Below are 24,592 nucleotides of genomic sequence, written 5' to 3'. Positions count from 1 at the left end.
AAATTTTTAGTTTGTAAAAGTTTTTTCAACCAGCTTGTTGGAATGCTTGCTTGGAGTACTCTTCAAGCTTTGATCTCTACAAACTTCCATATCAATATCACGGCGCTGTTGTCCATGTGGATATTGGTTGTCCATGAAAATAAATGAGATGATTACAATGAGTTTGAAAAATGTTTTCAGATACAAAACAATGATCCACATCACAGCAGGATAGCCAAGAGGTATGCATGCTTGCTCGAAGCTGTAAAGCCTGAGTTTGAATCTCAACCACGCTGTAAACTGTTATCCCACTGTTTCACAGGCAGAGTGATTCATCAATGTGTGTGCCATCATGTTGAGGAATCTCCCCCTCTCTTCTCCCCCTCCACACTTTTCCCTCCCCTCTCTGTCCCCTCCCATCTCTCACCCCTCAACCCCTCTCACCCCTCTACCTCTCTCAACAATATCCCATCCCTCACTCCCCCTACCAACCTCATCTCTCTCCCACCCCTATCTATCTCTCTGACCCTCTCCCTCTATCTCTCTCTGACCACTCCCCTCTCTCCCTTTCCTCCATCCTCCCCTTTCCCCAGCCATTACACTCTGTTGAGGGACTGTAATATGTACGAATTAGATTTGGAGTGAGCTGACCGGAGGGGTGTAAAGGTCACTGCATATGTGAGCATGCACACTTGCAGGCAGGCCTTTGCCAGGTTGATATCATGGGTTTTAAATGCTCCAGCCTGTTTTTATATCGAACCCTGCGATTAAAAAGAAAACGTTGCTGTTTGGGCACATTTTATCACCCTTCCTCTCCCCTTGCACTGGTCGAAGTAAGGAAGTCTCAGTTTTAACTGTGAAGAGAAGACTTCGAGTTGCAGGTTCGACAGGTCGAATGGCAATAAGAAAGCCATTGCTAAGATGGCAAAATAAGAAAAAGAGGCTTGCCTTGGTCATGAAGCAACACCAGTGGACTACTGAAAACTGGAAGAAGGTCTTATTGACTGATGAATCAAAATTTGAAATCATTGGTTCATCACTCAGGGTAACCCTAACTTCTTCAAGAGGAATATTGAGAAAGTAGATGGGGGTGGGGGGGGTGGTCCTGGTTTCCAGATGGTCCTTTCAAAGACATAAAGAGAGTGTGAGATTTGAAATGCTTGAAGACATGTTCCAAGTTTTGGAACTGATTGTGATTTTATGCAGATATGCAGAGTGAAATGGCTGCTGCCTGCCGATCTGAGTGACAACAGATGGGTTGGCAGAGGGTGGAGTCATGAGCAATCAGATATAGAGGATTTTCCAGAGTGTCGGAGAGATCATTGATGAAATCAAGAAAAAGCACAGGGCCCAGAACACTGACTTGAGAAACTCAGGCTTGGACAAGAAGAGGGGATGAGGGAAATCCATTAAAGCCCACATGTTGATTGCGACAGGAGAGGAAAGCTGTGAGCCATGAGTGGAGATTGCCTCACATATCATCGGAAGAGAGTTTTGTGAGGAGGGTGAAGTGCCAGATCATAGCGAAAGCTCACGATATGTCTCGGGAGATGGCTCTGATCTCATGTCTGTCAATGAGGACATACATCCATTGTTGTGAAAGCAGAAGCAACATGTCCAGGGTAGGTTGACTGGGTCTGAATCCAAATTGATGATCGCAAATCAAGCCATTTCTTGTCAGAAGTGATGATGGATTCCAATAACCTTATTGATGATTGGGTTAGGCTTATTGGTCTTTAGTTACAGGGATCTGTTTTTGCACCTTCTTTATGCAGAGTGGTAATTTTTGCAGATTTCCAAGCATGTGGTGGATGACCGTGAGCAAATGTGAGGGTGAATAGAGCAGAGTGTGAGCAAGAGCAGAAGAGCAGGTTTTTATGACATGTGGACTGATGCTGTCTGGACCAGTTGCCGAGTCAGAGTCGTGGTTTGACTGCAAAATCTCCACCTTATCGGGAGAAAAGGACACAGAGTCTCGGAAAAGCTGGATGTGACAGGGTAAGGTGGCTACAGAAAGGGATGGGTTTGAGACACAAGATTGAAAAGCAAATACAGAGTTTAGCCATTCAGCCTTTTTGCGTGCAGTGTAAGCTATGCAGCCATTTGAGGTAAGGGAGGTGATGGAAGGGGAACTTATAGCATTTTTGTGGAAGTTTTGTGGAAGGAACTGAGATTGCTTTAAGTTGGATTTGCCTTCTGTGAGATGAAGGGAAGTTATTTTAGGACAACTGCCTCGCTACAAGCTTCAGTGTAGCATGGACGGTGGTACCGGTATGACAACTGAAGACAAGATGGGATAAATCTGTGCATGAGAAAGGGCAAATTTCTTTGAGAAAAATTCCCAGGATGATTTGATGTCAGAGGCAGTAGAAATGGGAGAGAAGTCTCGAAGATTGACTGCTTGAAGTCCCTGCCATTCGGGCTGAGTGAAATGCCCAACTCGTCGTCACTGTGGTGGCTCTCTGAGAAAGGCCAGAGAGATGTCCACTTGAACAATCTGCTTGGAGGAAAAGAAGAACAGCAGACATTTGCAGGAAATTGGTCATAACCAAATCCAGAAGAGATGTCGTACCATTCTGACAGCTTGGCTGCCAGAAGGCAACATTAATGTGCAGCTCTGACAGAAGTCTCAGCTGCTTCTGATTTGGCCTTCAGCATAATTGAAGACCTGAAAGAGTTGGAGGAATCCCTGGAACCAGCGACAGACCTTTGTGATGCATGCTCGATATGACAACTTTTTATCCCAGGGGCGAGACAAACGTGAAGTCAGGTTTTTAATCTCCTGGAATGGTGTCCGTGTCCAGATTCTTTGAAGAAAGAATGCTCCAGGCAGCTTACCAACACTTAAAGGTTTACATCACTTTTACTATATTTTAAAACACTACAAGTGTGATAGTAAAAACGGTGCTTTTTCCACACACAACCACCATTCTTCTCAACAAGGAAGAGCCAAACCACTGAACGCCTCGCAGCAGAGATGACACAACACATGGGTGGCACATAAATATGAATGAGGAAAAACATGAATATGCATGAAGCAGGACATGGGTGGAGCATAAATATACATTTTACATTAAAACTTGGTTATATCACAATGACCACTTGAAAAGTGAAAGGAAATACAGGCACACCCAATTGGTCAGCACCAGGACTACTGTTAAAAATGTTGTGCTTGTGTAAACCTCTCAAAACAGATGATTAGTTTGGTAGAAATCCAAATGGGGTGCAACCGTCAGTCGAGGAGTTGCGTGACACACAGACAGATAGACTGACATTGAATCGTATTGCAGAGATGATAGTACGATGATAAGCACTTCATATTACAACATTTCTCATTTAGTTACTTCATTTTGACCTAACGAAAAAATATTTTACAGGTAAAACTATTGCAAACACCAAAGCAAATGTAATATTACTCTTTGCTGTGGATGTGAGTATCATTCCAATGGCAGAAGCATTGTTGCGAAGGAATATTTCAGGTAAAATTTGGATAGCCAGTGAGGCCTGGGTGGATTCTCAGGTTTTGGTTCCAAGGTTCGTGAATGTGTTTGAAACAACAATTGGAACAGCTTTGCCAGCAGGAAAAATTCTGGGTTTTATGGATTTTTTATTAAACATTCGTCCTCGGAAAGGTAAACTTACTGATGGGCTGAATTGATTTTGAGAAGCAACTCTGATTTTGAATAAACAACTTTTCTTAAAGAAGTTACAAAATAATAATTGTGCATTTTTGTTTGATAAAGACATTGAATTGTATTGTTTACAGCATGAAAATTTAAACAAATGTAAGATGTTTGATAACGACACGACTTTCCATAACAGTAACGTTTGCATTGATTTAAGACATAATATAACAATGCCAGACATTCAACATTTACAGCTTTGTGAATGAAAAGCAGCAAAACTCAGGTGATTTTTGTTCATGGGAATGCAGGAATTTCCATCAAATCAGTCGATACAGCTCGAAAAGATGACACTAATTTTACTGGTGATGATATTGAAGATTTCATTCTCGAATTCTGGTCAAAAACTTTCAATTGCTCTTGGACCAAAGCCGAAGTCCCAAACATGAAAGCCTGCACTGGACATGAGGAATTAGCACGAGTTCAAACTACTCTTACAGATATTTCTGACTTTCGATTCACCTACAAAGTGTATTTGGCTGTTTACACTGTGGCACATTCATTGCACAATTTACAAGCTTGTACACCCAGTAATGGTCCATTTGAAAATGGATCATGTGCAAGTGTGGAGAGTTTTAAAGTTTGGCAGGTAATTCATTCTCTATGTTACCTATCTTTTTGCATTTGTAGATTTTTGTTGTGGCAGGCAAAAGGAAGAGCCTGGTGAATACTTTGTAGCTTTGCCTTTCCACAGAAGTCTATATTGTTGCGTGTCAACCTCAGCGCACTGCAAGTGAGTGCACTGGAAGCCCAGAGGGCATCCAAAAGCTGTCCCACAATAATAAATTATGAAGGTGCTCAATTGACCTACGGAGAGTAAATATTTCCAGAGTGTAAGATGAGAGCAGCCCCTCTCTTTGTGTTGTGTGAGCATGTGTGCGTGTGTGTGTGTGTGTGTGTGTGTGTGTGTGTGTGTGTGTGTGTGTGTGTGTGTGTGTGTGTTTTGAGGATAAATGGGGCTTCTAAGTCATCCTTGCAAATAAATGGGGAAAATGGGGAAAACTCTCTGAATTAACCCTGGCAAAACCCTAAACAGGAGAGTCATTCCCCCCTCCCTCTCCCCCGCCCCCATAAAAGTGAATGGGGAAGCTCTCTGACTCGAGGCTCATAAGGTTAAACACGTGAATGATTTTCTCCCCCTACCATACAAGCTCAAGTTAAATTGAGACTGTCTCAAGGCCTAAAAAACCCAAATTAGGAGAATTATTTTCTCCCCCCCCCACTCCTCCCTCCCCCCTCCCCCCTTCCTCAAAGGCCGTGACGTATTCAGGGTGTTTCACCTGTGTTCCCACTCCATCCCTTTCACTTCCACAGATCTCCTCATGTCTCTGTTCCACACTGTTTTTTTCCCTTCCATTCACCCCCCCCCCACCACCTCCGCCCCCTCTGACTCTCGGCCCACCAAGTCAAAAGAGGAGACCGATCTCTGTTCCATTGAGCACATGTTAAACTAAGACTTAATGATTTCCTTTTATATTTTCATTCCATTCAAAGAGTGATCCAATGAATATTTGTTCATGTTCTATTCGAAGTTATAAATTAATTTTCTGATAACATTCATCACCATCGAGTATATTCACAAATATTATTTTAGAACTTAGTTCTTGGTTTTTATGTCTTTGTTGAGCAGAAATAAAATGATAAACTTCTCTTAATGCTCTTATTTGAGCACCTCCTGAGCCACATATCATTTTGAGATTGTAGTAAATTGTTTTTCCATTGTTCAATTGATAACAATCAAAGTTTTCAGTCCATTCTAGGATATTAATTTTTTTATTGACATCCTCAAACTTATTTGTAATTTAATTTATCCGCTTATTTGTTTTATTCACTTTACCCGGTTATTTCTTCAATAAAACTTATTTGATATTTCTCACATTCGTTATGTTTCCCATTTAAATACCAAGGTTGATTACATCTCCACTCTTTGGTTTGGTTATTGCTTGGTTCTATCATGTATAAATCAGTAAAAAGACTCCCCTGAACACTTATACTTATAACCATAAGGGATACTCTTGATTCCATTCTCCAAAATATATATTTTATCATCAAAAGCTCCTTATGCTTTCTTATTGATCTCTTCTGTATATAATTGATGTTTATACCTTCTTATTGTATTCATTTTTCTGTACTCTTCATTCTTTAAGGTTAAACAGTTGTAATAATGTTTAAAGTTTATTGTTTCCTTGATTATATTTTTCTTTATTCCCATAAGCTTCTTATCACACCTTTCAATGTTATTATTATCAATATACGTAAAAGCATAAGACTTTGATCTCAAACTCACAAATTCACTCACAACCTTTCCACCCAACTCATCCTTAAACTTACCAATAACCTTTTTATTCTTTAATGAAAACAACATAATATCAGACTTATAATTACTTGTATCATACATATATATATATATATATATATATATATATATATATATATATATATATATATATATATATATATATATATATATCAATATTATCAAACATATCCTCAAATACATCACTTGTCTTAATTTCTAATATGAAACTATCTGTATCCATATATATCAATGACACATTATCCTTCTACTTTAATTTTAAATTATTAGAGTAATAGTCATACATTATCGACTTTGACAAGTCAAGAATTGATGTTCCTGTATGAATAGGTTTATCCATTTCAATACTCTCTTCTTTCAAATGACTAGCACAAAAGTTCTCTGAAAACACCTCCGCTCGTTCAAAACTTGGTCGATTAATTAACTTTGAAGCCTGTTTCCAAGATGTAGAAAGTCTTATGTTTTGTCGATTCCTAACATTTTCCATTGTCTTTGCAAATACAGCATTATTCATTGATTAATAAAAGTCCTTCTCAAAATCTGTTTTTACTTCTGTTCTCCTTTTGGTTCACAAGCGCCAGCCAGAGTGACCACTATATTCGTTATGTCTGTGAGTCTGCATGTATGTCTGTCTGTCTGTCCAGAGCACAACTTCGTGAGATGTCTTCCAATTTGGATGAATCTTGAATATAATGTTGATATCAATGCCTAGTTTTGTCTTCCTGGTGATGGGCATCCCACGCCCATTGTGGGCGGAGACTTGCCCACTTGAATTTTTTTCATATTTTTTCTCGAGTTTTTATCGAAATTCCCCCTCGAGAAATTGTGTGCATTGGGCCATATGTACAACATATATATATAAAAAAAATTAGTTTGATTCGGTCAATTTTGAGGGAGAAGATAGGTTTTGAAGAAATGGGCGGTGACAGATAGTGGGGAAGCAGCAAAGAATGCCCATTGTGGGCGGAGCCACACCACTTGTAATTTTTGTTTTTTGGTTCATGAGTGCCAGCCAGAGTGACCACTATATTCGTTACGTCTGTGTGTCTGTCTATCCAGAGCCTAACTCTGTGCACTTTGATCCGATCTTGATGAAACTTGGTTATGTGTTTCCTATCAATGTCTCGTTCAGTTTTCCTGGATGAGGGCATGCTACGCCAATTGTGGGGGGAGCCACGCACAAAAAATAGTATTTTTAGGGGGTAGTCGGATTAAAAATCTATCTTCTCCAAGGAATTTACTGAATGGAATTGTTTCTTCGGTATTTGAATAGAAAAATGAATTATCTAAAACGTGTCATTTGTCCGATCTTTCATTTTCATCCCAAGGTCAAGGTCACAAGGTCAAAAACTTAGAAAATCGCGAAATTTGACATAAAAATCATACGACCGCCCAAACTTTGAGAGCTTGGATGACAATAATTCTATGCATAATGTTGAGGTCATTTCCCACTTAAAGTATTCAAACCATTTTGCTCTATCTCGAACAGCTTGCCCGTGGCACCCCCTTCAAGTTTGTTTTTACGCTGATTTCATCAAAGTATGGATAATCCGAGGAGTGCGAAATGCCATATAGCCGATATGACATTATATTGTTCCTGGAATGTTCCAGAGGAAGTTTTGCATCAAAGGTCATAATCCTTGACCTTTGACCTTTAAAGGCCACAAAGGTCAAATTTTCAAAGTTCTGGGAATCGAACCGGGTTTTCGACCTTCTTCAACGAACTAACTCCAATAAACTATAGTACATATCCTGTTTCCTTATTTTAATGTCCACAAATTGTTTTGTGACCTTTAATGGTTATGCAAAGGTCAAATTTTGAAAGTTGTTGAACGAAACCGGGTTTTCGACATTTTGCAGCTAATAACCTGTCACCCATACCACATCATGTTGATCATTTTAATAACTTGATCAAAAATTATCACATTGTCTCATCCTTGACTTCTGAAACAATCTACATCGTCAAATACTGCTTGTGAACCATTGTCATCTCCCGCCTTGTTTGTATTAAAATCAATATATTTCTTTAATCAATGACTTTGTTTAAATTTGAAAATTCGATAAATTTTTCTCACTCTCAACCCAGCAGATAAATATTGTCTCAAGTTCCTTTGATGTAAAACATAACTTTCTTTATCATATAATGTTGTAAGTAGTGTTTCTACAGATTTACCTTTTATATTAAATGACGATTTGTTGGTTGGTAATCTTGTTTTCTTTTGGTTTGTTTTTGTTGTGGTTGGTTTTTTGTTGTTTTTGTTGGTTGTTTTTTGTCAACAAATTTGTTTGTTGTTGGTTGATAATGAAATGTTGGTAATCACTTAACCATTCTTTTCTTGGACTTTCTTTATCAGGGGCATAAGGTCGGTCTTTATGTTTGTTATGTAGTTCTTCTGGATATTTTAACTCAACCTCAAAATAATATCCAACTTCAGCTTCATCCAATTCTTTTTGAGAGGAGACAACAATGTCAAGTAAAACTTTTTCATGATGTTTTTCTTTAACCCATTTAAGTTTTCCATCAGGTAAGGATTTAGATATAGCCCACCCATACAAATTGTTAGCATCATAATACATCAGGTAAGAGTTGTCCTTATATTTATATTTATTTCAGGAAGATATTTATTATTTGCTTTGGCATATCTCTTGGAACATACTTGAGATATTCCTCTGCTTTTTGCCTTCTCTGTCATTAAAAGCATATCTATATCACTGATTAATTCCAATTTTTTTGTCAATTTTAACATAGAACTCCAAGACAAGCCCGGGGCTGTGTAATTGTGAACGGGGTCTAATCCATAAGAATTTTTATTATGTCAGTGTTCTAAAAGTTTCAAACACATCAACCAATAACAATACATCAGTTTTGAGATACAAATCATGATATTCTCCAACATTCTTTGTATTAAACTTCTCCCAAACCTTTTTAGCTTGTGTATAATCTCTTTCGGAAATATGAGTTTTTTTAACTTTCCATAGAAACTTTCCCTTGAAGGAAGTTGTGTTTCTTTAAACTTCTCAAATGAATCCATATAGTCATATGGATATATTCCCTTTTGTGATAAGAGATCAATCTCTTCTTGATTTGAGAAATGTGATTTAAGATTCGGGAAGTTTTCAATATTTGATACAAAGTTAGATAATGGACTTGACATAAACTTGTATGTGTCAAGAAATCTGATATGGGTTATGGGGGATGTATGGATTGTTTTTGTGAATGAGATATATTTTTTATCTGTGTTAGGAATGGCAGAAATATCTCGAGATGTCTTTGAAATTTAATTTATAAATAGATGTGTGTCATAGTCAGTGTTGTTGTGAAGAAAGACAGGAATAAAATTTGGAGGCTTGTAATTAAGATTACAACGGGAATGAGCTTGACCTCTATATTTACCAGCAAGATGACAGTGATCCCTAACCTTGACGTCTTCCTCAATTTTCTCCTCATAAATATGACAGATACTGTTCTTTTTAAATTCCTTTTTCTCTCCCTTTGTTAATGACATAGGTTTATAGGTTTTCACCATTATTTCTCTTCATCTTATACAGTCCTTTTCCAATCGTCTTACAAACTCGTCTGAGGCATCTTCTCCTCTATAAAGTTATAACTTGTTATATTCATCACCAACAGCTTATTTGATATAATAACAGAAACCACAAGGAGTATGTTTTTGTATTTATTTGTGTATGATTTATTTGGATTTGGAGAAACAGTATCTATCTTTTCAAGGATACTTTCAAAATCAAAATATATCACAAACGGATGTTTTATAGATTTGTTAAAATCTTTGAATGATATGATTGAACCTGCTTTTGGTAAATTGATTACAGTTGATTTCTGATTACTACAATATTTCGAATGTTTATTTAATCGTTCTTTTGTGAGAAAGGAGTTGTGACATCTCTTACAAGGATACGTTTTACATTTTCTCTTATGTAGTTGTTATTTGATTAATCTTGAGAAATTTTTGATGAAAGCATAATGTGATTTTTCCTTTGAAGTAAAGTGGAGAAGGTCAATGTGTGTTTCATCATTTTTATAGTTGTTTGAAATTTTTAATATTTGAACTTTGTTTGTATCCATTGATCTATATACATTAACAGATAGATTATTCATTTTCTCAAATTTTGGCATATCTCTCAATAACATTGGAAACTTTAAATCTTTAACATTTAATTTATTCTAGTATTTCTAATAATGTTCAACCCTTTCAGGATTCCATTGTGTAGGATGGAAGTGAGCAAGAACAGACCATAGAAAATATTTATTATCTTTGTTTTGAATGTTAACAACCGCTTTCTTAAGTTTTATCTCTTTTGGAAAATCAATATAAGAAGCAGCTTTAAGAGGATCTGATTTTAAGATGTTTATATCTAAAAAGATTATTTTTGTGATAGTAAATCCACTACCTACTGCAGTGTTCTCAACATCTTGTTCTTGTCTCTGGAGTTCATCGTAAACATCACATCTTACAAAATCTTGAAATGATGAGATAAAGCGAGGGGTTGTCCTCATATAGGGAGTCGTTCCGTCGTCTTGTCTTACCATTTTCAATTTTACTCCCATATAAAACTTAAAAGTTTTCATTACACTTAATGTTTTAAAATTATGGTTTCAATGCTTTGTTTAACCATATCAACAGCTTCCATGATTGTAGATGGTCCAGGGTCTTGAAAATGAAACAATCTTATTTTTATATGTCCTTTAAATGCCTCATTAGAGTTTTCAATGGAGAATTTAGTGGCATCTTCCCTTTCTTCATTGTTGTTGTGTTTGCGTGATTGAAGGTGTTTATTATTTTAAAAAAAATAAGAATATCATTATCACATCTATCACAATGTTTTGTTCATTGGTCAAGTGGAGAGATTTGTCTGAAAAGATTGAATGTGTGTTTGTTGATTTGAAGGTGTTTTTTATAAGATTTATATTCATGATTACAAACATCGTGGTCCGTTGTATTCAGCATATTTATATAATATAACTTTGCTTTAAATAAAATGTTCTAAATGAAAATTTCCTTTAATTTATGGGTGAATCTGTGCATAAAACCATTTTATCCTCCAACTTTTTCACATAATAAATACAATTAATCAAGACACAAAAGACAAGTTTCAATCAATCTCTTCATTTGTAAAAGATACTGACAAATATGTCAAGGATGTAAAATTGAACAAAGATAATTAGAATAACTTTTGGATAAAAACAATTATGGTGAATAATATGAGTTCTTCAATTTCCTTCAGTGGAAGGGCTTTTAGTATATCTGGAAGAACATCAATTAACGTATCTTTAACAAAAGTTACTCCTCTCCTTCTGGTTATATATTCAAAACTAGAAAAGGCAATGAAACAAGAAAAAGTATCAAAAAATAAAAACCTTATGGATGAGGCTTTAAAAAGAAAAGATAAGACCATCTGTAATATGCAAGGAGAAATTTGTATTTTTTTCAACAACCCTAAAGATGTAAATCCTGATGAAATATAGGATGTTAATATGTCAGATGAAATGACATTTCGTTCAATAGAAGTTATGGATCATTTTAAAATTACCTTAATTATAAAAAAGTAGTAGTTTAATCTGTTAATGAAAAAAAGTATATACATATCGATGGTAATGCTTTTTCTGCTAATTAAATAAGTCATTATTCAACTGAAGATTTTGAAGATTATGAGAATAATGACAGTTATGATAGCGAGAGTTTGTGTTCAAATGACAGTTATGATACTGAGTGTTTGTGTTCAAACGATAGTTATGAAAGTAGTTTTATAGATGATTGTGAAAGTACCGAAGATGATACCGAAGATGAATTTTAGTTTAAAGCTCCCCTGAAATGCAAAATAAAGTTGTTATTTATATATTAACTTGACCTTCCCAGTGAAGAAATCACCCATGTTTTTTTATTTAATCAAAAATGGGATAATTAGAGCAATATTTAGATCATTTCTGGAGCTATTCGCAACTTGCTGTGCCCCGCCCCTTAAAAAATTGAGTTCATCGAATCACAGCATGACGTCACATAGAGTAACTCACACAGAGTGGATTGACTCGAGAGTCGAGATGTCGCGCGCCTTATACAGTACGTACAAATGCATTTTGCACATGTTAGTGCAATCTCTGTGATCGTCTTAATTCCAGTGATTGTTTCGGGAAAGTTTTAAAGAGTTTTAGCCGTACTTTCGAAAATGCCCTTCAAGATGTATCATAGCAGGATGCAGCAATACAAGCTCAGACGGTGTAAGCCTTCATGGATTCCCGAAAGATGATAATCGTCGGAGAATATGGACATCTAAAGTGAAGCCGACGAGGGGAAACTGGAAAGGCCCCAGCGAAAGGAGCGTCATTTGCAGCGCCCACTTCGATGACAGTACGCAAAATATAAAATTTGACTGTTGAACCTTTCCATTAAAAAAAAAAATTACAGGGACATACAAGTAAAATACTAACGGCTAATATTGCATCATTTCAAGGCACAAGGAGGTAATTTTAAAATCAAACAATGTGAAAAACCTACACCCACATTTTGCAGCTTATTGAATTGTTCATTGAAACCAGCCTGCTGGGATAGGTACGATTCCACATAGATGCATGCCAGGTATGGCTGCACTCGACATACATGGGTTTATTCTAAAGTGAAAGTACTGCTTCAGTGAAGTGAAAAAAGTGAAAAAGAATATTCTATTCACTTTGATTCTAGAAAGTGGAAGTGATTCTAGAAAAGTATTATAAAGTGAAAGTACTGAAAGTACTCCTTTCAGGAGAATTTTTAGGGGCGTTCCCGAAGACGTTTGTTTTTTTAATTTTACATTTTACAGAATGAGTATTGTGAAAAAACATTGTCAGATGTGAAATCGCGATGAAAAACTCCTCTAGGACATATAAATGAAATTTATGTATTTTTGCATGTCAGGGGACCTTTAAATAAAGTTTTACTTTATAAATATGTTAGCTTTTGAGCCTCTTGAATTTCCGGATTCTCCACATCACAAATTTGAGAATTGTCCTGCGTGTGAAAGATGGGGTTTAAACACAGAGTCGAAAGCCTATAAACAATGTATATTCTGTAATTATCTTCCAATTAATGATAATAAAAAATACAAAAAGGACAAGCGGGGAGGCGACGATGGTTCACGGGTGGTATTTGACGATGTTGATTGTTTCAGAAGTCAAGGATGAGACATTGTGATAATTTTTGACCAAGTTATATAAATGATCAACATGATGTGGTACGGGTGACAGGTTATTAGCTGAAAAATGCCGAAATCACGGTTTCATTCAACAAATTTCAAAATTTGACCTTTTCATAACCATTAAAATTCATAAAACAATGTTGTGGACATTAAAATAAGGAAACAGGATACGTGCTATAGCTTATTGGAGTTAGTTCGTCGAAGAATGTCGAAAACCCGGTTCGATTCTCACAACTTTGAAAATTTGACCTTAGTGGGCTTCAAAGGTCAATGGTCAAGGATTATGACCATTGGTGCAAAACTTCCTCTGGAAAATTCCAGGAACAATATAATGTCATATAGGCTATGTGGCATTTCGCACTCCTTGGATTATCCAAACTTGATGAAATCAGCGTGAAACGAAAGTTGAAGGCATGCCACGGGCAAGGTGTCCGAGATAGAGCAAAATGGTTTCAAGACTTTAGGTGGGGAATGACCTCAAGATTATGCATAAAATATATTGTCATCCTAGATCTCAAAGGTTTGGTGGTCGTATTGATTTTTATGTCAAAATTCGCAATTTTCTAAGTTTTTGACGTTGTGACCTTGACCTTGGGATGAAAATGAAAAATCGGAAAACCACAAGTTTTAGATAATTCATTTTGCTATTTAAATACTGAAGAACCCATTCCATTCAGTAAATTCCATTCATTCAGGAAATTCACGAAGGAGAAGATAGATTTTTAATCTGACTACCCCTAAAAATGGCTATTTTTGGGGCGTGGTTCCGCCCACAATGGGCGTAGCATGCCCTCATTCAGGAAAACACAACTTGACATTGATATCAAACACATAACCAAGTTTCATCAAGATCGGATCAAAGTGCACGGAGTTATGCTCTGGACAGACAGACACACAGACACAAAGACAGACATACAGACATAACGAATATAGTGGTCACTCTGGCTGGTGCTCGTGAAACAAAATAACAAAATTACAAGTGGGCGTGGCTCCGCTCACATTGGGCATGGGATGCCCCTCGCCAGGAAGACAAAACTAAGCATTAATATCAACATCATATTCAAGTTTCATCCAAATCGGATCACATCCCACAAAGTTGTGCTCTGGACAGACAGACAGACATACATACAGACACACAGACATAACGAATATAGTGGTCACTCTGGCTGGCACTCACAAACCAAAAATAATTATTTTAGATTTACACCTAAAATGAATTACTTTACAAGATTGATCAGAGAAATGAATTTAAAGTATGAGGGTGATAACACACCTTTCCTTACAATGGAAGAAACTGAACGTACAGGAGAAATGTTCAAAGGATTGTTGTTATATATTATTTACGATTGTCATTTTCAGGGAAATATCAACACAATATATTGTATAAATAAAATAATGGATTATCTTGAAATTAAACTCGAACTTGGGATAAGATATAGAGTTACGAAAAAGCCAATAATATATTAAATAACCTGTTTTCCAAATATATACATGAATGTTTTTTTACCCATTTGGTAGAATAAGATAAAATTTAACAATCATAAAAATCTTGCAAATTCATTAAGATGTCTCATAGTTGGTTCAAGCAGATGCAGAAAAACCTGCTTACTTTTATAGATGATCCTTACTCCCAACTTTTTAGATTATGATAATTTAATAATTTTCACAAAGTCGAGTTTTCAACCTGAGTCTCAAATACTCTCACAAGGTTTTAATGCTGGTCTTCAAAAAGAAGATATCATTGGTTTATTTAAACTTCAAAACAAACCACTGTGATTACAACATTGAAGATATAATACAACTATTTTGTGATACACAGTGATATAAAAAGAAATCAAAACTGATAACTTGTATTCTTAGTGATAATACGGGTGATACACCTTCTCCCCAAGAATTGGATAAATCCAAAAAAGAACCGCGTTATATTTGATGATTGTGTTCTTGAGAGAAACCAAATGGTAATGGACAGCTACTACACAAGAGGGACACATTTTTCTTGTAATTGTATTTATTTTAGTCAATCATACTTTCAACTCCCTCGTCGTTCCATCAGAAACAATGCTAATACTATTATTTTATTCAAGTTAAATTCATTAGATACAAAACAATTTTTGAAGAAATAATTGTTCTACATTATGTCGTAAAAAGGAATTTGGGGATTACATAAAGCACACGACTGAAAAATATAAATGTATTGTTGTAAAACAAGATGAGATATTAAGGGATATATTTTCATATATAAATGACTACAATTATTATAAATCTTGTGGGTAAATCTGCTTTTGGAAAAAAAACTTTCATAAATCAAGGTTCTTGTATAGTACAAATAGGAATATTGTAAATTTACTTTAAAAACACCCCGTGAAATGCATTGTATCAACAACAACGACAGCAATTGACCTGGAGAAGTCGAAGGGAAAGATTCTTACTGTATTTCAGTAGAGGAACATATGCAATTGAGGAATGAAGGTCAAATATTTGAGGAGGTTTCTCTTGGTACAACAAAATATTCACATTGTAAGAGTGAGTTCAAGAAACTAAAATCTGGTGGTCTTGGGATATTAGAAACTAATCCAGAAGCAATGAGACAAATTTTTAAACATCTGAGCGGGCTTAAGTTTTATCATTCGGTTTTGATGTTGATGAAGAAACTCAACGCAAACGTATGAAAAGCAGAGATACAAGTGTTAGTGAGGGAGAAATTACAACTCGTATTAATGCTAATGAAGAATTTGATGAAATATTTAAAGAAAAGGATTTATTTGTACACATCTACTTTAATGATGAAGAAAAGGAAAATTTCCCTGTTGATATTTACAATTCATCAAATGCTATTTTCCACTAAATAAATGGATGTGAAAGAAAGGGCAAGTAGATTTAACGAACATCAAGAGTTTGTTTCAAAAGTTGTAAAACAACAGGAAGACATAAAGAAGAAATGCAGACAGAAACTAACGGGTGAAGAAGCATTTGAAAGAAAACAAGAGAAAAATTTTAAAACCACTTGTAAAACTTCCCAAGAAAAAATTGTAGATGTTTCCACAGTTCCCACATTAGAATATACTCTGAAAAAACTTCAAATGTTAAAAGATTTCATTCAATTGAAGGAGGAAGAATTAGAGCATATAGGAGCTTTTGATGATGAATAATTATTTCAACAACTGGAACAGATTAATCAACCCCCTGATTATACTGTGAATGCTCTTTAAAACAATGAATATTCAGTTCATTCAAAAACCAAAGCAGAACTCATTCCAACAGAACAACCAGAAATATTTAATCTTGTTCAAGAAAAGGTATTGATATTTAATGATGAATTAGGGTTCTTGAGTTCCGCTCAACCCCTGTTCAACGAACTCCGTGATTAATGTTTCTTCTCACAAAAGATGGAAGACAAGGCTCAACTGTGATGGATGAAGCAACGTATCTTAATCAACCATTGGAGATGGAAAATAATGATGATGGAGTATTTGTTGATCTGCTGGACGCTCTTAATTATAGGGTTAGTCTTTCTGGTAAAAGTAGGAAGAATGAGAAGGAGAAACACATTATTCAGGCTTTAAGTATCCTTGGTTCAGGTGTTAGTTTTCTTCCAAATGACCCATCACAATTAGTAAAAAGGCTGTTATTGTTGTTTGGTGGTAAGAAGGCTGGAAATAACAATTGTTTTAATGAAGCATCAGCCATTTTAGACCAGTTGATGAACATGAAAATAATTAATAAATGTCAATACAAAGGCAATTTATCTCATATTAAATAAGATGAGAAGCACAATCCTTAGTTTTAATTTCACAACAAGTAACCACACATCTTCATTCCCATACCCACGACAACTTGACACAACAAAAGAATATGAGGTGTCTTTATTGTCCATGGAAACTTATAATACCCTATTTAATAAAACCTAGAAAAATGACAAGTTTAGTGATATTCCGGGAAGTGGATACAAAACGTTAACAATTTCACACGGAGCATATGAGATTTCTCAAATATCTTCTGAAATTGTTCGTCTCATCAAAGAACAGGGTGATGAACCAAAAAATATTGTTATAGATATTCAAAAACATACTTCAAAATCAATGATTAAACTGAAAAATAACGACTAGGTTGATTTCATAATTGGTAATTCATTTAGAGAGTTATTGGGTTTCTCCTCAAAAAAGATTGAAACTAATGGGACGTTTTACAGTTACAATGTCATTCAAATATCGACAGGAATAAATTCGGTGTTAATTCACTGTGATTTGATTGATGGTGCTCATAATGATAGAATAAGAACAAATACAATATTTTCATTCAGTGCATAATCAACCCCAATTTGTTATAAATTCAATAAGGAACCCAAAAATCTTAATTATCTCCCTGTTTCAGGAAAAAAACATATACAGAGTAAATTTTCGGATAACCGACCAAGATAATCACATGATTTCTTTTCAGGGAGAAATTATATGCATCAGAATTCACCTATGTGAAGTTTTCCAATAAATAAATACGATGGTTATTGTGAGGAAACACGAGTTGTGAAAAGATAAAATAATTACACGGGATGGAATGCTCCTTTCCCCATACTACAAGGGTGAAGCTATGTATCTTGGAAGAGGATACTATGAACCCAAGAGACAAAGGTGTGTCGGACATCAATTTAGAGGAGATGGGATAATTGATACTCTAATGGGTATAGGTTAAACTATTCTTTAACATCAAGACCTAATTGGTTCAACTGCTTCTGCTGTGGGAAATGTACCGGGTGCGATAAAGAGTATAAAAGATGCCCAAAAGGAATCTCATAAATTAAAAGTTATAAAAGAAATTTGGAAAGGCAAAGCTCAGTTGTCTCCCCAAGAACGACAGAAAATAATTCAAATACTTGGGTCAGGGTTCCAAAAGTTTTAACATCTTTTTTCCCAAATAAATACAAGTATGGAATCAATTGATAGTATTGTTATGAATTTGGGAATTCGATTGCACACAACATATAGGTTCCTCTAGTCAGATATGTCGATAAGTGCTTGTTCCCTACATAGCTCACCTTTCATTGTTTAAATGTTCAGAAATCGATTAGATGTGCTGCGGATCGATTTAGTAGTTAGGGAACGAACAATGGAGACATCCATCCCCCTCTTCTGCGAAGAGGAAGAACCCTGCCGTCCCATGACTCATGATGTCAACAACTCCCTCCCACTCGTGGCTGAGTGGGGGGGGGGTGGATCACGAGGGCATGAGTCACGCCGGGCGTGGAGGAGGGGGGGCGGAGAAGGATAAGAGGAGATCTTTTTCTTTTGTTCGGGGACAGTTGGAAGGGCAGAGTTGGAGGGGGCAGAGTTGGAGAAGGGAGTTGAGGGGAGTCGTTCAGCAGACCATCGTGTCCTGCTTGGCTTGCGTTAGGGTTGAGGCCTTCAGAAGCTCTTTGCATCAGCTGGCTCAGTGAGCTTCGGCTTCTGCTTGGCTCGGGAGAGATTTTTGCTTCAAGCTGCCCTGTTTGGAAGGACGTTAAGTCGGCCTCTCGGCTCGAGCTGTGAGTGGTGGCTTCTTCTTCTCGGATCGTGGAGCTCTTTGTTCTCCATTTTGGTTCCTGGCTAAGTTCGACTCATCGACCACTTCATGGAGGTGGTTCCTCGGCGAAGAGACGCATCGACAGGAAGGTTTGGCGCCTCGTCTCACCAGCACGTGTTGAGAAGCACGGGAGGTGGTTCCTCGGGGAAGCGACGCATCGACGGGAAGGTTCGGCGCCTCATCTCACCAGCACATGTTGAGAAGCGCGGGAGATGGTTCCTCGGGGAAGCGATGCATCGACGGGAAGGATCAACACCTCATCTCACCAGCACGTGTTGAGAAGCATGGGAGAATTCGCGGGAGCTCGGGAAGGATCGCGGCTCGGCGATTGGATCCAGCTCGCTCTCGCTGTCGCCCGGGTTCTGAACAACTTGAAGACCACACGAGGTGGAGAGGTTCGAGATAGGCTCTGGGTTTCAGCTCACCTGTCCTACGAGCTGGAGCTCATTAGTAAAGGCATCTGCCACCAATTATTGGGTGTGTGTGTGCATACGTGTGTCCGTGGGCCCGTCTAATAAGTAGGAACTGCTGTTAAGTGCAAGTGACTGTACATAATAAGTATATGGTTGTAGTTCTTTTGTCGTGCTTTAGTTGCTTGTATAATTGCATACATGGTTTGCCTTGTTGAATTGCATACATGCTTTATTATAATAAATGTCCTTGTGTGAATGTAAACCTGTTTGTTGCTTCTATTCCATCATTGAACTGCCCTATCTTACACTCGGAATAAAGTTGGTTTTTAAATAGCCGATAAATAGAATCGGGTCTGGCGAGGTCTGGCGATAATACCCGCTCGGTTATCCCAGAACGGAATGGACCGCTAAAGCGGTTCGTGTCCAAGCAAGCCTTCGCCGAGGTACGGTCCCTTGGTAGGTTACCCACATGGGTACTTAGGTATATCGATATTCAGCGATTGACCCTATTTCGCACGGGTAGAAAACGCACTGTGCCTTGATGGGATTAATAACCCACCGTGATTGGTTTCTGGCGTTGTTCCAGAAAGTCACGACTGGATTGTCTGTTCGGTAGGCGAAGCGACCGCTATTGGTTAGATGCGGTCGTTTGCATGCAGACGGGCAGGAATCTACAATGGTATCAATGATTTGGATGCTACCATTGTCATCTCAAGTCCATTAAAAAAGAAGAGTACTTCAAGGTAAATGCAATAACCGGAACACATTGGAATGCCATTGGTACAAAAAGTTTTGAAATAAATAATCAACAAACTTATTTGAATCTATCCGAATGTTTCTTGTTGTGTAAATTTATATTCACTAAGGCTGGGAATAACACAAACGCAACACTCGTAAATTATTTCTTCTGGAAAATATTTGATAGTGTTCGTTTGTACATTGGAACACAAGAAGTTGAAGCGGTTGATTATGTCTCTGCTGTATCTGAAATGATGTGATTTACACTATATTCATTCGGTGTTAGAATGGGAAAGGGGCTGTCGAAGGTTTTGTTCCTTATACTTGTCAACGGGAACAAACACAGACCCTGGATATAGTCAAAGGAAAGGAATGTATAATGATGATACAAAAGCAGATAATAGTTTTACTGTGGCAGTTCATATTAAAGGTATATTTGGATTTTTTTATCACAATAAAGTTCTGTAAGGTCTTAAAATTAGATTTAAACAACAAAACGAATGATAATGAAAATAGATTATTTTTCGTGTTGGTAGTGCTTTTGGTGATCAAAATAAATTTGTAATTAATGAAATGAGTTGGTATATTAGTGAATATACTCCTCATCTTAAAACAGAAGAGATATTGAAGAGAAGACTTAACTCAAAGAAACCACTCAATGTATCATACCTTAAAAGAAGATGTCAACATGTTATACGGAACCAAACCACTTCCACGTGGAATTTGGGTGTTCTCAAAGGAAAGCCACGATATCTGTGGATCATTTAAAAAAAAAAAAACAGATGGTGATACTGCAACTGCGAAGAATAATGCATTGAGTGATAATGCTAAGGTGAAACAACTTCGTGTTTCTCGAGATGGAACATTTTATCCACGAGATAGATTGAAAATTAATTGGGAAAAAATGATTATGCTTTAGCATACAAGTCTTACCAAAAGATTTTTAAAAGTAATGTAAATAAAGAACCTATTTTAGATATGATAGCATTTAAAAGTTTGTATACAATCTATGCATTTGACATGAGTGCTCAAAAGGAAAATATAAAGTCTAATCGAGTGGATACTTCCCCATTCATTGAAATAGAAGAGAGTGAAGAAGTTGATACATATTGTTTGCTTTTGGAAGAAACAGAATTACAGATTAATACAGATAATGGTGTTATGATTAGCTTCACATGAGTTTTTTGTTAAATAAATGAGTGGAACAGTGCCAACTGGGGTATATGATAATCAAATCAATCTTCATAAACTATCATCTTGTGGTCAAAATCAAAAGCTTTGTACGGTTAACGTAAATACATTTCAGAGAAAATTAGCAGCAAGAATTGATGTTTTGCTCACAAGACAACAGGTGAAAATCTTGAACGATACTGGCTCACTTAAAATTAAAATGTCAAAACCAATGTTGAAGAAATATTCAATAAGAGAGACATGTGGAGGAATTCTCCCATTTCTAATTCCTTTATTTGCTGGTTTAAGTGTGGCTGGAGCATTGACGGGTGGCATTTCAGCAGCGGTGAAAGCTTCCAACGAAAGGAACGCTCAACTCCGGGCTCAAAAAGCATTGGAAAGACATAACAAAGAGTTGGAGAAACAAATTAGTGGAAGTGGTGTAATTGTATATTTTGCTGAAAAACTTGAAAGTCTGCCTGTAAAAGTGAGATTGTTAGTTGGCGATATGCTTTCTTCTATCGCACAAGCATGTGTAAAATTTACTAAAAGAGGTAATGGATTATATCTTTCTCATAAAGGAATGAGCATTTATGAGTGGTTTAAAGAATTTGGAAAGAATACATCAAATTTATAACTTGTCAATTATTGTAAGAAATTAAAAATTCATAATGTGGTTATTTGAAATAAAGATGAATTAACAAACGTGTCTAAACATACAAATAAATTATTATGAACTTAGAATATAATAATGGGAACGGTTCTCATTGGGTTTGTATTTTTAATCGTCAAGACAAATATTATTTTGATAATTTTGGTCTTCCACCACCTGTTGAAGTTATAAAATTCTTACAGAATGGTGTTTATCAAACATTTCAAGTCCAATAATTAAATTCCAAGTATTGTGGTCAATTATGTCTATATGTGTTATTTCAAGTCAACAAAAATAAAAATTTTAATGACATTTTTATTCTAATACAAATGACTTATGTTGGTAAAGATGGTTCTGTCTTTGGTGTATCCCAATAACTGGATATTGATTTATCAAATTATTACACAAAGGCACAGGCTGAACAACAGAATATAGTATAACAAATAATATTAACATGAAAAATGCTTATAAATTAAGAAATTATCCAAGCCTGACTGACGCGAATGACATGGTGAGAATAAGTGATATATATATATATATATATATATATATATATATATATATATATATATGTATATATATGTATATATATATATATATATATATATATATATATATATATGTATATGTACATATGTATATGTATATGTATATGTATATATATATATATGTATATATATATGTATATATATATGTATATATATATATATATATATATATATATATATATATATATATATATATATATATATATATGCCTGGTGTTGGCACAGTGGTTAGGGCAGCGGCTTGGGATCCAAAAGGTCCTGAGTTCAAGCCCTGTTGAGCCACTGAATTAATACACCAGGGGGTTGACTCAGCCTGCCATCCTTCCGAGGTTGGCGAAATGAGTACCAGTTTACTGGGCCGGTGTATACCCCGGTTAAAATTGGTGTACCATATCCCTGTGTCGTAAGAGGCGACCAGGGTTGCGTCAGGAAGGGCATCCGGCGTAAAACATGTGCCAAATCACAATGCGGTTCATATGGATGATCCGCTGTGGCGACCCCGAACGGGAGCAGCCGAAAGAAGAAGAAGAAGATATATATATATATATATAAATATATAGATATAGATATATATATAGATATATATATATATACATATATATATATATATATATATATATATATATATATATATATATATATATATATATATATATATATATATATATATATATATATATATATATATATATATATATAACCTTAAACAAACGGCTGTGTATTCCAAAGATACAGAAGTGTTGATTTTATCTCCAGGTCATACAGAATTCACAGTTCCATTTCATATAATTTTTTTTATAAAGAAGGGCGTATCGTTTGGATGAGAATAGAACAATGGGGGTATGATATGAATGATTTAGGGTATAATTGGGCATTTAAAATTGACCTAGAATACCTGGAACAATTAAATCAGTCTCGTAAGGAAGAATATTATCCAGTTGGTGCTGAGAATGAGTTTTGTGGAAGCACGATTCGTAAACCACAAATAAAAAAATTTAATAAGGGTAAATTTAATAAAGGTTTTGACCAAGTTTATCTATCTATAATTCCAGCAATGTGTGTGTGTGTGTGTGTGTGTGTGTGTGTGTGTGTGTGTGTGTGTGTGTGTGTGTGTGTGTGTGTGTGTGTGTATATCTGTATGCGACCGCAGTTTCTCGATGACCGCCGGTCCAATGGGATTTTAGACTTGCCAGTAATATTGCGGGGCCTTGCGGATGTGCCTTTTCGAAGTTTGATATCAATTGGACGAGCGGTTCCCAAGTTACGGCCATTTATCTGTCGACCAATGAAAAGACACGGTGCTATGACGTCACGAATGACGTCACAATTAATGTTTGTTTGTTTATTTTTTTTTTTTTGCACGATTGACGGTCCGATCTGATTGAAACTTGCCAGGAATATTTCTGGGGACCCGCTGATGTGCCTTTTCAAGGTTTGATATTAATCGGACAAGCGGTTCCCAAGTTATGGCCATTTATCTGTCAACCAATGACAAGACACGGTGGTATGACGTCACGAATGACGTCACAATTAATGTTTATTTATTATTATAAGTATTTTTTTTTGCACGATTGACATCACAATTCTTCTTCTTCTTCGTTTCATATGACGTCACAATCGACGCTGGAGACCGGAGTATGTGCATTTTCAAGAGTTGATATCGTTCTTCATCCATTTCCTCTGTTTAGCAAGTGTTTCCCAAGGTTTGAAAGCTGTTTTTTTCCCAAGGTTTAAATTAATTGTTCAAATTATGAATTAATCCCAAGGTTTGAATTTTCCCAAGGGAAACAGCTGTTTCCTAAGGGTTTGAAAGCTGTTTTTTCCCAAGGTTTGAATTAATTGTTGTGCTTGGTAGACATTTGTGAATACATTTACAGAGGGGCGAAAGAGGAGGGGCGAGAGAGGGGCGAGAGAGGGGGCGAGAGAGGGGGCGAGAGAGGGGGCGAGAGAGGGGGCGAGAGAGAGGGGGCGTCACAATTTCAGAGAGGGGGAGAGAGTAGCGGGAGAGAGGAGGGGGAGAGAGGAGGGGCGAGAGAGGGGGTGAGAGAGGGGGCGTCACAAAACTAAGAGACGAGGAAGGAGTTGAAGAAACTTAGATAAAGGAGGAAAAGGACAAGAGAGAGAAGGAGGAAAGAGAGAAGAGAGAGAAGGAGGAAAGAGAGAAAAGAGAGAAGGAGGAGAAGGAGAGGGAGGAAAGAGAGAGAGAGTAAATAAATATAAAAATATGGAAACCAGTGAGATTAAAAAAGGATTGGAGGAATTCCAGAAAATAAATAAATCACAACATACCGAGGAGGAAAACAAAGAATTGACAAGTCTCTGAGAAATATTTTCAACAAGACTATGAACAT

General features: G+C 36.3%; 1 protein-coding gene and 1 long non-coding RNA gene across 3 annotated transcripts in view; one reads left to right on the top strand and one right to left on the bottom strand.

Annotated features, from left to right (window-relative positions):
- The window catches only part of LOC147035745 (extracellular calcium-sensing receptor-like), a 145,062-nt gene that overhangs the window by 18,492 nt on the left and 101,978 nt on the right, over window positions 1–24,592 (top strand). For both annotated transcript variants that reach the window (XM_085847225.1, XM_085847215.1), the window contains exons 3-4: window positions 3,357–3,611; window positions 3,914–4,251. In XM_085847225.1, the coding sequence (XP_085703351.1) occupies window positions 3,357–3,611; window positions 3,914–4,251 (593 nt within the window). The remainder of the gene's footprint in view (window positions 1–3,356; window positions 3,612–3,913; window positions 4,252–24,592) is intronic.
- Window positions 1–24,592, bottom strand: part of LOC147035746 (uncharacterized) — a 137,341-nt gene that overhangs the window by 48,778 nt on the left and 63,971 nt on the right. The window lies entirely within an intron of this gene.

Source organism: Eptatretus burgeri, chromosome 1 (genome assembly GCF_056783735.1).
Source record: "Eptatretus burgeri isolate ZD-2024b chromosome 1, Ebu_testis_v1, whole genome shotgun sequence".
Lineage (NCBI taxonomy): Eukaryota > Metazoa > Chordata > Myxini > Myxiniformes > Myxinidae > Eptatretus > Eptatretus burgeri.
The sequence above is the reverse complement of the archived record's forward strand: the minus strand, read 5'-3'. Positions and strand labels throughout refer to the sequence as shown.